The 15,299-nt window shown below is 44.6% G+C and overlaps 2 protein-coding genes and 1 long non-coding RNA gene across 5 annotated transcripts; 1 reads left to right on the forward strand and 2 right to left on the reverse strand.

Moving 5' to 3' along the window:
- Window positions 1–1,597: 1,597 nt before the first annotated feature.
- LOC306841718 lies at window positions 1,598–1,996 on the reverse strand. Its single transcript, XR_013781571.1, has 2 exons — window positions 1,885–1,996; window positions 1,598–1,772 (listed from the first exon to the last, which is right to left on the reverse strand). It is a non-coding gene; the product is annotated as an uncharacterized lncRNA (long non-coding RNA).
- lpcat4 (lysophosphatidylcholine acyltransferase 4) lies at window positions 1,770–9,611 on the forward strand. Of its 3 annotated transcripts, none has more exons than XM_079371671.1 (13): window positions 1,770–2,002; window positions 3,023–3,386; window positions 3,498–3,610; window positions 5,151–5,211; window positions 5,324–5,382; window positions 6,512–6,546; window positions 7,226–7,280; window positions 7,418–7,500; window positions 7,586–7,711; window positions 8,045–8,201; window positions 8,274–8,366; window positions 8,457–8,592; window positions 8,941–9,611. In XM_079371671.1, the coding sequence occupies exons 1-13, from the start codon at window positions 1,913–1,915 to the stop codon at window positions 9,114–9,116; spliced, it is 1,548 nt and encodes a 515-aa protein (XP_079227797.1). In that variant the 5' UTR covers window positions 1,770–1,912; the 3' UTR covers window positions 9,117–9,611. The 3 variants fall into 3 exon arrangements, with proteins under 3 accessions (XP_079227797.1, XP_079227796.1, XP_079227798.1); XM_079371672.1 differs by lacking the exon at window positions 1,770–2,002 and adding an exon at window positions 2,094–2,256; XM_079371670.1 differs by having other exon boundaries at window positions 8,045–8,366.
- On the reverse strand, window positions 9,519–13,326 carry LOC306841715 (uncharacterized protein). The gene is made up of 3 exons (XM_079371669.1): window positions 13,220–13,326; window positions 12,625–12,720; window positions 9,519–12,473 (listed from the first exon to the last, which is right to left on the reverse strand). Exon 3 carries the CDS (start codon window positions 12,213–12,215, stop codon window positions 9,711–9,713), a length of 2,505 nt encoding a protein of 834 aa, XP_079227795.1. The 5' UTR covers window positions 12,216–12,473; window positions 12,625–12,720; window positions 13,220–13,326; the 3' UTR covers window positions 9,519–9,710.
- Between the last annotated feature and the right edge of the window lie 1,973 nt (window positions 13,327–15,299).

The raw sequence follows: 15,299 nt of genomic DNA on the forward strand, positions 1-15,299 counted from the left end.
AGTCAGTTTGACCTTTAACCCTCCTGTTTAACTTCCAGCTCTGTTTTAATTTATACTGATTCTGTCTCTGAAGATGTTCTCTATCAAATAAATCTCACAAATGACTTCACGTCAAATGTTGTTTTTCTCATGTGTCTTATTGAAGAAGTTGGCTGGTTGAGCCGAGGACACGCTGGACGCTTTAGCTCCATAAAAGAAGTTGAGCTTTGACTCAGGTTTTAAAAGGCGGTCATTGTGGAGAACATTTCCACGTACGAGGATCAGCTGAGAGACGAGCCGGGCCTCTTTAACACTTCTGAATGGAGTGTTATGAAGTCCTCGTGTGTTTATCAAACACAATCAGATGAAACAATGAAGCACGAATAAATTGCTTTATGAGCCGCCACAGCTGCACTCGATTTAAATACACTTTTTATTTTTATCACTGACTGTGTGTCGACGTGGATTTACAACTCAGCAGTCGACGAGTGGTAAACAAAAGCTACGTCAGGTGAACGTGTTCACTTCCTCACTGAGAAAAAAAAAAAGTGAATTCACTCACAAAGGTTCTCTTGACTTTCTCATGCCTTCTTCTGTTCTCTCTGTGTGTGTTTTTGTGTTGTTAGTTTCAACAGGAACACCCAGGCGGAGAACAAAAGCAGGTAGGGTGGAGGGAGAAAAAAAAAAAAACCTGAACTGCCTCAGTAAAAGTCATCGATGAAAAAAATGTGGCAGCAGGGTTCAGATTGATTGTTTACTTTAAGAGGAAAAGAAGGAAAGGGCGTAACAGGAAGTTTCATTTTAGGACACAACTAGCATCCAAAAGCAACATTCATGTCTTGTTTTCCTGCTAAAGATCTGAGATGAGGACAGAAATAAAAGTTAAAACACACTTCATGTTATTTTTAGGTTATTTTAGAGTGAAATGTCCTTATTTTAAATATTACACTAAATATCTTAAAGCATTCTGACAGTCTTCTGTGATCAATAACAAACCAAATGACAGTTAAAAAAAAGCTCAATTACAAAAAGATAAGTGCCAAGGCCCAGTATACTAAATGCATCAATAACCTGTAACATCCTTATAAACTATTTTAAGCATCACTACTCCAAAGGGTTAATACTCCTATCAAAACCAACATTTATAAACCAAGAGATAAATATTAATGCAATAAATGTGCATTATCTTCATTATCAGCTCACAGGAAACCAATAAAACACTAAAGTTTATACATCTAAGCAATGCCAAAAACACAACAACAAAAAGTCCAAGTTATGAGGATCTTATAGCCATGTTTATAGGCTATGTTTTATTTTTTATTAATTTTGAGTTGATTTTATTTAATATTTCAAATAATTATTTTTTTTGTTTTTGTTTTTTTGAATGGGCTTTCAGAAGTAATCCGTACAGTCAACCCAGTGAGTCTGGATGTAGCTGAGTTTCAGCGGACCGGTTCGACTCGCCTGACCCGCCCATGAGTGACGCTGGGCCGGGCTGCTAGAGGAGCACGGAGGGGGCGGGGCAGGTGAGGACACAGAGTACAAGAGTGAAGGGATGGTTTGTGTTATGTTCAGCCTGCAAACCGAACAAGTTGGTTTTTAACAACTTATCGACGGGTTTTTGTTGTTTAGTGTGTTTTTGTTGGGGTTTTTTTTTTACTTGGGGGGGAAACTCAACCTTTTTTGTTTTTAAATCAGTAAGTTTTCCGTGTTTTCTTCATCTGTGCGAGACACTTTGAACGTGTTTTCCAAGAAGTGGGAAACTTCCAACTTCACGTCACTCAACGTACGCACTTTTTTTTTTTTTGCTCTTTATTCTTCACGCCAACACATAAAAAGTCAAGAGGAAAGGAATATATAATTATTATTTTTTTTTAATTAATTAATTAATTTTTTTAGCAAAACTTGCCCGTCAGGGTTTCGCTCGGTCGCCATGGAGAAGCGCGACCGTCACCCAGCAACGAGCGAGTTTCGACATCCGTTCTTTCACGAGGTGAAGATGACCCGCGCGCAGAAGATCAGGGTAAGAAGAAGTGTTCCGTTTTAAAGTCGCCATATTTAAACACGACAGTGACGCAGTGACGCAGACACTCTGCGCACGATTCAGCAACAAATTTAAACAGTCGTAACAGCACGCGGACAGGCTGGACAATGACTCCTATAGAAGATAACAACGCGAACACATGGACAGGATTTGTCCTTTCACTATAAACACCAACGTACCTGCATGCTGCATCTTTACATGTGAACACACCTGGTATCCTTCCGAGCTTTAAAGTAATACCCTGTATCTGATTTATCAAGTGTATTTGATGTGGACATAACAATAACATTAAACAGACCATAGATGCATTGATTTGACTGTTTTTAGCACGTGTGCTAATTTGAAACACTGAAGGACAGGAAAGGGGGGGGGGGGGGGGGGGAATCAACAATAAAAATAAAACAAAACAAAGAATAAATCAACAAGCAAAAATGCAATGTCGGTTGCAAACTACAGAGCAGACAGCAACATGATCAATCAATCACCCAGTTAAGAGATCTTCATGTGAGCACTGTTTTTTTTTTTTTCCTTCTCAAAACATTTTCAAACAACATCCCTCAAAAGAACAAAAGAAGTCTTTCAAGTAAAACACCTTGTCCTAAAAGAATAGTGTGACACATCACAATGACATGCACAGTCGGGTAAGTCACCTCAGTAGGGATGGGCATCACGGCTGAAAATAGTGTCACCATCCTGATGATGATGGGAGAATTTTCCGTTTACAATTTTCTCCATTTGTGACATCACAACTAACGACATGATTTAGGACAGTCATCCCCCTGTAAGTGATAATAACAGGCCTTTAAATGCCCCCCCACACATGAAAACAACCAGACTTTAAAATGTGGCTTTGACAATATATGTTCACAACATTTGTTTAAAAAATAAAAATAAAAAACACTTTAAAAGGAAAAATCCTAAAGGAGGGAAAACCAAACGATATCCGAACTAATTCTAAATTATTTGATCCATAAAAAGTCAAATTCTGATGTTCGACAGGGCGTCATCTTGGGCAGCATCCTCTTCCCTCTCCGGGCCATCCTGGCTGCGTCCCTCTTCCTCATCATGTGGCCGATCGCTCGGCTGCGTCTCGCCGGCCTGTCCGAGGAGGAGCGCTCTCGCCCCGTGAAGGGCTGGCGCCGCTGGTTTTTCCACCCGATCATCCTGTGTCTGAGCCGAGCCATCTTCCTCAGCCTGGGCTTCCCCTGGGTGAAAGTGAAAGGGCGCCGGGCAGACCTGAAGGAGGCGCCGGTTCTGGTGGTGGCGCCTCACAGCACCTTCCTGGACATGATGGTTCTGTGTCCGGCCGAGCTGGCCACGGTGGTGTCGCGGTCGGAGAACACCAGCCTGCCGGTCATCGGAGGTGAGGAAATGCAGCGCAGTGATATCTACAGCCTGCCCGGATTTGTCTCCAGGTCCAGGTTCTGGATCCGATTTCTCTCCCTGTGTGACTCCCTTGGTGTGTTTGTTTTAGCTCTGCTGGAGTTCAACCAGTCCGTGATCGTGAGCAGGAACGATCCCGAGTCGAGGAAGAAGGCGGTGGCCGAGCTCACGGAGAGGCTGACCTCTGGCGGCTACTGGCCTCAGGTGAGACGTCTGAACCATCGGCCACTCAAAACTTCACAGAAGCTGCTGCTGCTCCTTGCTTTTTGTTTTCGTCCAATCACAGTTAGAATCATTCAGGTCAACGCTCGTACTCCTTCAAACAACAGCAGAAGAGCAACAGATGTCGTATGAGGACGATGTTCTGCTCTTTCTGTCCTCGTCTGCAGCTGATGCGTTCTGCTTTCACACCTGCACAAAACACCAAACCGAAGTCTTTCTCACTTAGCTGCACGCTAGTCGTCGTATATTCACAGTCAAAGAGTGCAGAGCTACACGTAGCATCGATGTAAAGCGGGCTTTGTTGCTTCGTCCGCCATTTTTTGCACGTCTCCTTGGGAGACTTGGCGCAGTAAAGCGGTCGTTTCTGACGTGACGTCAGGGAGTCGGTTTTTTTCTTTTTCTTTTTTTTTCTCGTCTCCGTCCACGGCTCCCCTGCTGTGATGAAGGCTGCGGGTTTGTTGTTTGAATTCAGGAGGACTTGATGTAATGTTGAGGCGATGATTGGAGTCAACACAGCAGATAAAGAGGCAGAGAGAAGAAAGGGGGCGGGGCCTGTGAAGGCTGGTGTGGAGAGAAACAAACGAAGGTGTGATTCAATTCATTAAAAAAAAAAAAAAGTTATTTGATTGAACTTTATTTATGATAAGAACTATCCAACCAAAAAGATTTTATTTTTGTTTAATTCTCGGCCGTCCTGCAGCTGTGTGAACTGTGACGAGCGGCGGACCAAGCAGCTGTGACAGAGCTGCTTTGTTTCGAGCTAAAAGTCCTGACACTGAGCAGGAGGACGCTGCGTCTCATGAAGACGCATGTTGGACACGCTCGGCACACAGCCTCAAAACAAAACAAACAGCTGACAAAAAACCAACACGCTAAGACTTCAAACCAAACTTTATTTAAACCAGAGGGCTTCACGTCCAGTGGAATCAGCCCGCCAGGCACTCGCCTTGTCCTCAAGTCATTTTGCCTTTGTTTGATGTTACAGCTGAGGAGACACACACACACACACACACACACACACACACACACACACACACACACACACACACTGTAACCTGTGGTTCAAAAACATTTTGCCTCAGTCAGCATCGAGATAGGACGATCAGGGTGAAGTGAACTGGTGGGAGTGACAGCACTGACACTGTCTGGGGCAGCTGCCTCTCAACCATGACACACACACACACACACACACACACACACACACACACACACACACAGTCACACACACGGATGTGCTTATCCTTCGTTAATGGTGTAGCAGTAATTAACGAGATGACGTCCCCCCCCCCCCGACAGTCAGCTTGAGTTGCAGCTCTTCAGGGGGAAAATCACCACATTTAGAGTCGGGCTGGGATTCGGGAAAAAGAAATGTGCAGTAAATGTGTTAACATGTCGGATTAATAGAAGGTCGGCTCAAACGACAGCAGACGCTTGTTTCTCCCTCCCTCGCTCATCTCTGGAGCTTTAATGAACGATTCAAACCTTAAAGCTGTCTTCATGTCTCTCCTTCATTCTCTGACAGATGCTGATTTTTCCTGAAGGCACCACGACTAATGGCAGAGCCCTCATCAAATTCAAACCCGGTGAGTGGATGATGTGGGCGGGGGGGGGGGGGGCGAGGGCGTAGCAGCCTTTGGGTACACGCTGGTTCCCGTCTCCTCTAACTCGTCTCTTTTCTCCTCCGGCTGTCATCAGGAGCCTTCCTCGCCGGAGTCCCGATCCAACCTGTTCTGCTGCGTTACCCCAACAAGCTGGTGAGCAAAGTCAGCTGGAACGGCTGGTTTGTTAAAATGACAAATATTACACCTTGAGCTGCAGTTCGTCCTGTTGGAGAGGAAAAGTGAGTCAGCACGTTTTTAACCGCAGGGAGCGACGATCTCGTTTCACAGTCTCAGGGAAGGAAAAAGAACGACTCGACTTCTTACTATAAAGGAATCCAGAAGTCGTTTATCAGAAGATAAAAACTCTAAATTAAAAAAACTCTAATTTAAAAACAGCAGATTTATTTGGTACTAATGGCCTAGTGGAGGCTGTCGTCCTCCAGCGGGCGGCCCGGGTTCAAGTCCGACCATAAGCAGTCTATTTTTAAACGGGTATCATAATAATGCTGATCGAGGATTCAAGTGAAAAAGAGTTGAAATCAAAATGACTAATTCCTGCGTCCGTGTCCACCAAGCGGATATTTTTCTGAGCGTCAGCGTCTGGAGCAAAAGTGCAGTGCCCAGTTTGGTTTTTTTTTTTTTTCCACCTCTTCCCCATTTTTTTTTTTTTTTGTGAGCTCGCTCCTTGCGCTGAAAATCTGTAACATTTTTCAGAGAGGCGTCGTTGATGTCAGCGACACTCTGGTCCAAATGTTCGATATTCCCTCTTTAGTCCTGCGGCTCAGGTCCTAAACCCTCGTCCTCTTCGCTTCTTCAACAGACTGTTGTCATGGAGACGGGACGGAAGTACAAACAGTTTTTTGTGTGTGTGTGTGTGTGTGTTTTTTCCTGCCCTGTCAAAGATGTCAGGCGGACACGAGGCCTCCAAACACGACTGGATGTGAACGACTGAACCTGTCTGCTCCTCAAACGTTGAGCAACCAGCATAAGTAGCATAGCTGTGTGTTGCACATACGTACGGTGCAGCAGCTGCTTTAGTGTGTGTGTGTGTGTGTACACGTGGCTGTCCTTCACTTTATCTGACTGTAGCTTGTACAGACTGTCGCCTGTGGTTGTTTATGGACATGCTGTAATGTTTGTACACCCCCCCCCCCCCCGGGTGTGTTTACACACTGCTTCCTGTTGGCGTGTGTGTGAGTGAAAGTGAGCAGAAACACACACACACACACGCCTTCTCAGTCAGTTATAAGGTTTGACTCCCTTTCCTCCGTCTCTTCCTCAGGACACTGTCCGCTGGACGCACAAAGGAACAGCCTGGTGAGTTCCTCTCCTGCAGCTCACAGAGACACTCCCCGTTCCAAAGACGAATCAGAGCGTCGTTTCTCGGAATAAGACCCTGAAACATTAACACGAACCGGCTCCCAGACCTTTGAGCCTTCACAAACAACCTCGACCTTCCGGTGGAGAGACGATGACTCTACCCACTGAGCCACAGCCGCCCGTGGCATCCAGTGAAGTGTAGATGAGAGTTGTTTTTTTACTGAAGGTCTGTTTTTAATAAAGAGTCAAAAGGATTGTCAACATGAGTAATGATCACGCTATTAACGTTTGTATTTATGGTCAATCAGCCGAGCAGAGAGCGTAGACTTAGACGAATCAGAGCGCTCTTTACTGGTCAAACCATGTGATGACATCACACAGCATCATGTCGACCGATGTACACACACACACACACACACATACGTGTCTTTGAATGAACATAGAAGCTGATTTTTTTCTGAGCGAGCAGTCGACAACCTGTCTGACCTTTCATCTAAGTTAAGAATAAATAACTCCATCTGGCTGCTAATTCACAGAACACGCGTAATGATTACAGGATTAGCATTAGCTGCAGCTAATGATTTTCTCCGGGGTAGCATTCTCACACACACACACACACACACACACACGGGCTGTATTCAAGTGTTCACATGTGATGTCATTATGTCCCCGTTAGGTACGAGGCGCTGTGGCACACGACTTCTCAGCTCTACACCAACATGACCATCGAGGTAAGACCCCCCCCCCCCCCCCCCCGTCGTAGATCAGACGCTCTGACACATGAAAACTTCGCCCACCTTTTTTTTTCCCCTTCCGCTGAGGGGACGAAACAAAAACCATGACTGAGTGTTTATTTGTTGTGCTGCAGTTTCTGCCTGTTTACAATCCGTCCGAGGAGGAGAAGAGTGACCCCAACCTGTACGCAGGGAACGTGCAGAAACTCATGGCAGAGTGAGTAGCAGCTGTTTTGGGAGGGGGGGGGTCTTCATGAAGTGTGATGTGTTTGTTATATTTCCCTCCTCTTGCTGTGCTGCAGCGCTCTGGGAATCCCAGCTACACAGTATTTGATGGATTGCGGGGTTCCTGTCAGTAAACTGGGCGGTCTCTCTCTCCCCCTGGACTCGCCCGCGAGGGATACTCTCTCACTGCTGCACCAACATGGGTAAGCGAGGAAAAAAACCATCAGACTTTGACTGTACCTGGAGAGAGAGAAAAAACCCCACTCACATTATTCATACTTAAATGACGTCATATTGAATGGACTGTTCGTTTTTTTTTTTTAAAGCATGCTGGTTGTACTAAACCGTCCCAGAATGCATTGCAGCTCTCAGACTAAACGATGGTGGAGCTCGCGTTGTATTCTGGGGCAGAGGAGCGCTGGCTGTGCTCGTGGTCGTGCTTGCATGAAGCGTTTTGTAGGCTGTAAGAAAAAAGTCGTATTACAGACATTATTATTCCTCATCTTCTCTTCTCACCGTCTTTTTCTCTGTCCCAGTGTGGGGTCACAGAAAGTGGAGGCAGCGCTGGAGAGAATGATTGACAGGTGTCAGTCGGGCGCAGAGGGGTCAAAGGTCAGCACAGAGGAGTTCACCTCTATCCTGGGGCTGACGGACAAACGGACAGCTGTCGACATCTGGGATTTCTACTCCAAGGTAGAATCAGTTCTTTTAAATCTCACACTAAGACTATGTTTGAAAGCTGATCATGTTGTTTGTGTTTTTCAGAAGAAAAGCGTGGACCTCAGATGGATCTATTTTAGCGTTTCGGCCCTTACAGGGTTTGTGAGCTTCAAGTCGCTGCTTCATAAAGCCTTTACTGTAAGTCCTGAATGTTCTGACATCAATCATAAAGAGATCCAGTTTTTTTTTTGGTGGTGTTTTTGAAGTTTTCTCTCTTTGTTTTTGCAGCTGTTTGATAGAGAGGGCCGAGGCAGTCTGAGTGCAGAGGAGCTGTCAGACCTCATGGGGGCGCTGCTGGGTCACACTCAGCACCACACTGCTGACTTTTACACCCAAGCCTGCCATGATGGCCAACTTACTGAAGGTATGTGTCTCCAAGTAAACTTTCAATTCTTTGTATCATGACGGGACAATATGAGAGTAAATACTTTTTAGGACTGCAGGTTAAAAAGAGCTTTACTTAATCTTTACTTTAACTTTAAACAACTGATTTGTCTCATTTCTACAGATATATTGTCCTGATTTCACTCTCAAATGATTTCCATGTCTTCCTCAAATTGTTTGTTTTCTTGTGAGGTTAAAGGGCTGTAGTGCTGTAAACAAAAACAGAGTTAAGACAAACGTCGTTGTAAAGACTCGGAGTGAAACGATCATCATCGGGTGCATAAAAACCCACCGAAACACTTATCGTGTGTCCGCCTTGTCTCCACAGAATACCTGCTACAAACATTAACAACCCACCCGACCTATCAGAGAGTGGTGAGCGAGTACTTGCAGCCTGTGGAGGCGGGCTCTCTGCCGGCCAATGGGAAGGCTGTAAACAACAACGGAAAAATGCACAACAGCAACGGCTCCGTTGACTACAAAGACAACAAAAAGTTTGAATGAGCCTCTGTGCGTAATAATAGCTGATTGTTTATTTTATTTTTTTAAATCCCATGTCCAGTTCGTTCCATTTTGCGATAACGGTGGTGAATGTTTTTATACTCGAACGCGAGTGTTCGGATGTATTCTTAAATGTTTATGTCTGTGACTTTGTAAAGCTGAAAACCATGTCGAGATTTAAATCCTGTACCTGTTTGTATTTGATGACTTCCACTTTGTTTACCACCATGTCTTAATTACCCTCCAGAAAAGCTAATCCAGATGCTGTAACGGGACCTTCTAACTCATTTTTTTTTTTTTGTACCATTGAAGCCATATGCTGTGTTATTTATATGATGTTATGTATGTATGTTGAATGTTTTTACAACGGGACAATGGTCTGTGCAAACAAGAAATATAACACTCTGTAAATCAAGACGTTTATTTTATTTAATTGAAATATCTTTTGTGTGAATATTTTCAATGTTTAACAATTCATTAAACTGTGAATTCTTTTAAGGAGGTTGCTTCTGTGTAGTTTGTCTCCACACGTCTGCGTGCTCATCCTCTTTGTGCTCCGTGGATGGCTCTTTTGTTCTCTTGGCTTTTTTGTTCACGTTAGTTATCATTCTTCCTCCCACTTCTGCGTGTTTTCCCTCTTTCTGACTTCTCTTTCTTCTTCGACAGCCAGCGTTTGTGTCCCTCGCTTTTGAACAAGAGAAAGTCACTGTACTTTGCGGGCAAGTGTGGGACGCCGTTCCCCTTGCAGCTCGATCTGGTTGTCACTGCGCTGCATTTTCCGCCTACGAGAGTTTCTCTTCGGGATAAACCGTCCATCTTGTCAGTGTTTGCATCTCTTCTTGATGAGGTTGATCTTTGTTCACAGGCAGGCGCGCCCGCCTCACCTTTGTCCTCGGATCCCTCTTTTTCCGCTTCCTTGCCAGTTGAGTCTTGCGCTCCGTCGCTGTCCAAGTGTGTCTCATTTGTGATCCTCCACCTTCCTCTTTTCATCGGACTCGATCTCATGATTTCCCTTTGATGTGCCCCGCTCCGCCTCTCTTTGGAAGCCCTTCTTTTCGTCGGACTCGACGGTCCAAGACATCCAGCATCACCTCCTCCATTTAGCCGTCCATCACCACTTTTCAAACCTGCCGTCTGGCACTGACTCTTTTCGGGGTTTGGTTGGTGGTGCGCCATCTTGGTTGCCTTGTTGTCTTGGGTCATTTTTGACACATTAGACCTGGAAGTTCCCGATCTCAAGCTGTAGAAGTCCCAAGTTTTGCTTCTCGTCACGTCACCTCCACCTGATGCGACGGTTTTGTCTTGTTGCCAGGTCTCCGAACTTTGAGCGGGGCTTAAATGAGGGTTTTCCCCGCCACTGATCACCAAAGATAACTTGTGTCCCTTGTTGGATTGTCCGTCAGGAGGTGGTTCTTCTGGAGTCTGACTCTTCGGGCCCTTGAGAGGAGATTCAGGGTGAGAGACTGGACTGCAGTCCTCTGAAACCTTGACCGCTTTGGTCTTGTGTCCAGTCGCATCCACATGGTCATCCCTTCCCAAACTCTCTTCTTCATCTCTTCTACCTTGGTCTCTTTTCAGTGGACTTGAAAGCAACGGAGTCTGTCGTTCAGGTGTATCTTCCAGCTTGTGGTCGTCCTGCATTTCCCTCTTGGATGAGGACTTTATCTCAAATGGTTTGAGGTGCCATCCAGGATGCTCGGGAAGATAGATCAGGTGCAATCGGTTCTCCTTTGTTATCATTCTAGGACTTCTTGCGACATTGGACCTTGGAATACGTTCCTCTTCTGTGGTCCCTTTATTCAACTCTCTCTCCTCTTGTGCAATGTCGGTTAAAAGAGCATTTTCTGCCCCAATTTCAGGGCGCACTTTGGGGTTATTGTCCTTGCACTGCCTCTCGTCTTCAGCCTTAAGTTCTTCTGTCTCCCCTGCAGGTGTTCTTCTTGAGGATCTTCTTGGTTTTTCGTCTTTCTCTTGGGCGAACTTTGCTGTTTTTTTAGTGCTCTTTATGACTGGTTTCCTCAGCCGTAGTTTTTCTTTTTCAGTTTGACCTGACAACCTTTGACTATCTAACTCCTCGACAATCTTTTGGCTTTGTCCCCGCTCTCCCATCTCCGACAGTGGCTCCGCCAACTCACTCAACTTGCTTTCATGTAACTGCCTTCTCCTTGAGGACCGTCTCCCTGGTGTTTCATCTTTCCCCGAGGTGAATTGTGACATTTTCCCAGTGTTTCCATCAATTGCTTTCCCAAGACTTCGTTCGTCTTTCTTGATTTGACCTGACAGCCTCTGACTGCGTCTGCTGTTTGTCCTGCCCTTGCGTTTGTTGTCTTTATCCTCCTCCTTTCCTTCTGTAGTCTTCTTAGTTTCTCCTTCTTCTCTTGCTTCCAAAGCCATTTGCGATTGTGTAAATGCTGTTTCAAGACCTTTAGCTTGAGTTTCGCCACATGTTCTTTCCTCTTCACTCAACTGTCCTGCCTTGATTTCTGAGGAAACACCAGAGGATGGAAAGTCTTCAGGATCCTCTTGATGTTTTGGTGTCTCTCGTGTTGGTTTTTCAGGCATTGAGTCAGATGTGTTGGCATCAACTTGGGACTCAGAGGACTCTGGTTTGGAATGAGTAAGGAAAGGTGAATTTGCTTGTACGGGAACTGGGTAGTCCTCAAGACGAGACGGCTTTGGGAGGATGGTTTTAGAACTACGTTGTTCCCCCTGCTCCTCTGTCTGAGCGAGTAGTTGAGACATTGCTGTCAGAAACAGGGTGCTCAAAGGGCTGGATGACCTTGGTGGGCTGACGCACAACAAATTAGGTCTGGTTTGAGGATCCCCATTGGATCCTGAATGACTGGGGGACAAGGAGGTCTCATAGGAAGGAAGATCCCCTGCCCAAGGTTCTGCTTGAAGCTCTTGCAGTGTCTGATCCCACTCTGTATCATCAAGGCTAGAAACTGGAGTTGAGCTTTCTTGCAACAGATCCCTTAAGGGGGAAAAGAAAGAAAGTTCCTCAACGGATGCCGATAATTCTCTCTCAAGCTCAGACATAATGCTGCTGTCTGGGGAAATAACAGGGAAAAAGTCCAAATACGAAGTGAAACCATTGTCCATGCAGGGGGAGCCGTGGTAACAGGGCTGGTATTGAACGTTGTAGGACGCTGCTCCGGCACCAGTTGGCAGTGGTTCTTCTACAAAACACGTCTGTGCATTGTGCTTTGGATTTATGTCGATCTGCGTGCTTGAATGAGTCCTTTGGTCTGGTGCATCGACGAGGAAGGTTTCCAGAGATTTTTCCTCAGTTTCAGGAGATGCTACTTTGGAGTCACCAGACTGTGGATCTAATAGCTGCTCGAAGATGTCCTGAATAGACTAGAGATGCAATTAAAGACAGTTCAATTTACAATCGACCAATGACAGTTAGCTAAAACAATCTAGCTAATGTAGTCTCTTTAGTTCTCTTTAGTCTCAAATAGTGTATAGTGACAAAATAAATCCACCTCTCTCTTTTTTTTTTTTTTACCTCTTGCTGAAGTTGCCTTAGTGGAAGAAAGTCAGCGGGCTGGCAGTCAGAAGAAATGGGGAAGTCCCAGTTCTCTGCATTCAGTGTTGACTCCACCTGAGAGATTAAAAAACATTAAAAGGGCACTTCGACATTTAAACAAAAAAATCTGCTTTAATAATTTGGAGGTCTTGCACTGCACAGAATATAAATATATGTAATCCTTACAAATGAAGCAGCAGAGATTTGTAATCTGTATAGGAAGCCACACCCCTTACAATCCCAATTCATCCTACGTTTCCCATAATGCAATTTGACAGCCTCATGGTTGCAACACAGTTTAGATGTTTATCTTTCAAACTCACGCTAAGAGGGTTAGGGAAAATATGTCTAAATTACACTTTCAAAGGGAGTTACCGTGATGATATGGAAAAGTATTCTGGTGAGTTAATTTTCATTTTGAAAATAATGACAACCAACCAGACATTTGCCCTCAGTTAAAGTTCTATGTTGGTGGATGTGACTTCCCCTGCAAACATTTATACAGAACAGTGGCACAATTTAACTGATATTAGAGGTAAAGGTTAACAAACACAACATTTCCCGCTCATTTTACCTCTTGTTTTTCAGACACACCATGGCCAGTGGATGTAGAGTCTGAAGAAATACAGGGATCGAGGTCCCTGTTCAAGCCAAACTGAGTGGGGGAAAAAAAGTAAGCGCGGATTAAAACACGGTTGATAAAATCTTTTTTACGTATACACTCAGAACAGCCCTAGATTTCAGTGCTGTAAAGTTGGATTTTGAAGCTAATCCAAATAGATAATTATATTATAGCCTCTGATTACTAACCTCCTGGATGAGTTCCTCATCACTGCACAGTTTATCCAGGAATTCCTGAAATGAGCTGTCATCTACCTCAAGCTCCTCCTTCTCGTTCAACCATTTTTCCTTCTCCAGTGCAAGGTGAACGCAGCAAGAAAAACAATTCAAATAAGCACTTTTTTTTTTTTTTTTTTTTTTTTTTTAAACAGAGATTTGTCTTCTCAGGTTACCTTGGTGCAAATGGATTCCATGGCTGTTATGCAGTCCTCAAAGTCCAGTTCAGCCGCTGTCTCCTCATTCAAACAGGTCAGACATCCACATGAAACATCAGACTGTGTTTCTGTTTCGTCCTCTATGTTGCTCGCATGCAGTTTGTCCTGATCAGGTTTACTTTGTATGTGTGCGTCTTCTGAGAGAAAAGAAAGTCCAGGAACGTTGATAAAGCGAGGGAAAGAATTAACACTTTTTTTTTATCCCTTTTTTTTTCCCATAATATGTAAGTTTAACTTGAAAAAGGGTCAAAAGTAGATGTTTCTATGTACTTCAAAATGGGACTGTCTCTGACCTTCTGACTTGGCCCGCTTGATGTCCTGCTGTTTCCTCCCCGGTGCGGTAACCTCTGGTGTTACATTGAACTGCTCGATGACTTGCCGGGCTGTCTCTCTTGGGACCCTGAATCTAGATACACAAGCAGGATTTTTTAAAAATGACATTAAATGAAAATTCTTCAAAAATCTCAACTTGTGTTGTGCTGCTGAGTCCCTTACAGGTCTGGAGTGCAGGGAGGAGGTGCGGACATCATGTGTGGACACGAGCACCAGCTAGGACGACCGTCAGGCAGGATGAACCAAGGACGAGGAGCTAAACACGGGCTGATAGGGACCAAAGCATATGGGATGTACCCAAATGCAGGGCTTGGCGCGGATGCGACTGGGGTCATGTTCATACAGCAGCCGTGATGTGGAGGAAAGGGGGGATGTTGCAGCTCTGGTAACACAGGTGTCAAAGGGGGATTGGGCTTTGGACTCGGTGATGGAGTCTGAAGGTAAATCAAGGGCCAACTGTAAGGTTTTATCAGCGGGATTGTCCCAGGAAAGCTTGGGATGAGATGTGGCACAGGTGGCTGGTTTGATTGTCCTTGAGGTAAACAAAATGAGTTCGGTCTGGGGACAGAATCGGACATCTTACGCAGCATTTCTACAACAGCGGAGATTCTCGCTGCCGTTGACTCGTCCGATGCAGGAGCAGCCTCTGATGGACTGAGCTGCCCAGCTCTGTTGATGTTCTCAGGGCTCACCTGAGAGTCTGATGGTTTGTGGTTGTGTGGTTGGTCTTGTAAAGCAGACCCATGAGCAGGAAAAGCTTGGTGGTGATGTGAAATAAAGTCTTCCCTGTCGTTCAGGATGACTTCAGGGAGGGTTAATGACACTGGATCCATTTTTTTTGGGGATCTTTGCCAATGTTGTTTATAGCTGTCAGCAGAAAGATTGAACTTCAGAGTGGCAAAAAAAAAAACAACAACCCAAAAAACAATTTGACTTTTGCTAGCAACAAATATCTCACGACAAATGTTTAAATTTCCACATGTCTTGTAATACTTTTAAGCATTTCATATAATGTTCTCTTTTTAAAAAAATATTTGGGTTCAACTCATGACAAATAGTCCAAAATAACCCCCAATCATTTTAAACTGAATGAGAGCACATTGAAAGATTGTCCATCTGCTAACAGCCTCTTCCTTCTTCAATTTTAACATTTTAAAACTTAAAACTCTAAATGTTGTAGTTTCTCATTTTAGCAATTATTTTTTAGTGTGCAAACAAGCAAAGAAACTCGTCTGTGGTCATTTCAGTATCTAAATCATTGATCCT

The sequence above is a fragment of the Symphodus melops genome, assembly GCF_947650265.1.
Source record: "Symphodus melops genome assembly, chromosome: 20".
NCBI classification, from domain to species: Eukaryota; Metazoa; Chordata; class Actinopteri; order Labriformes; family Labridae; genus Symphodus; species Symphodus melops.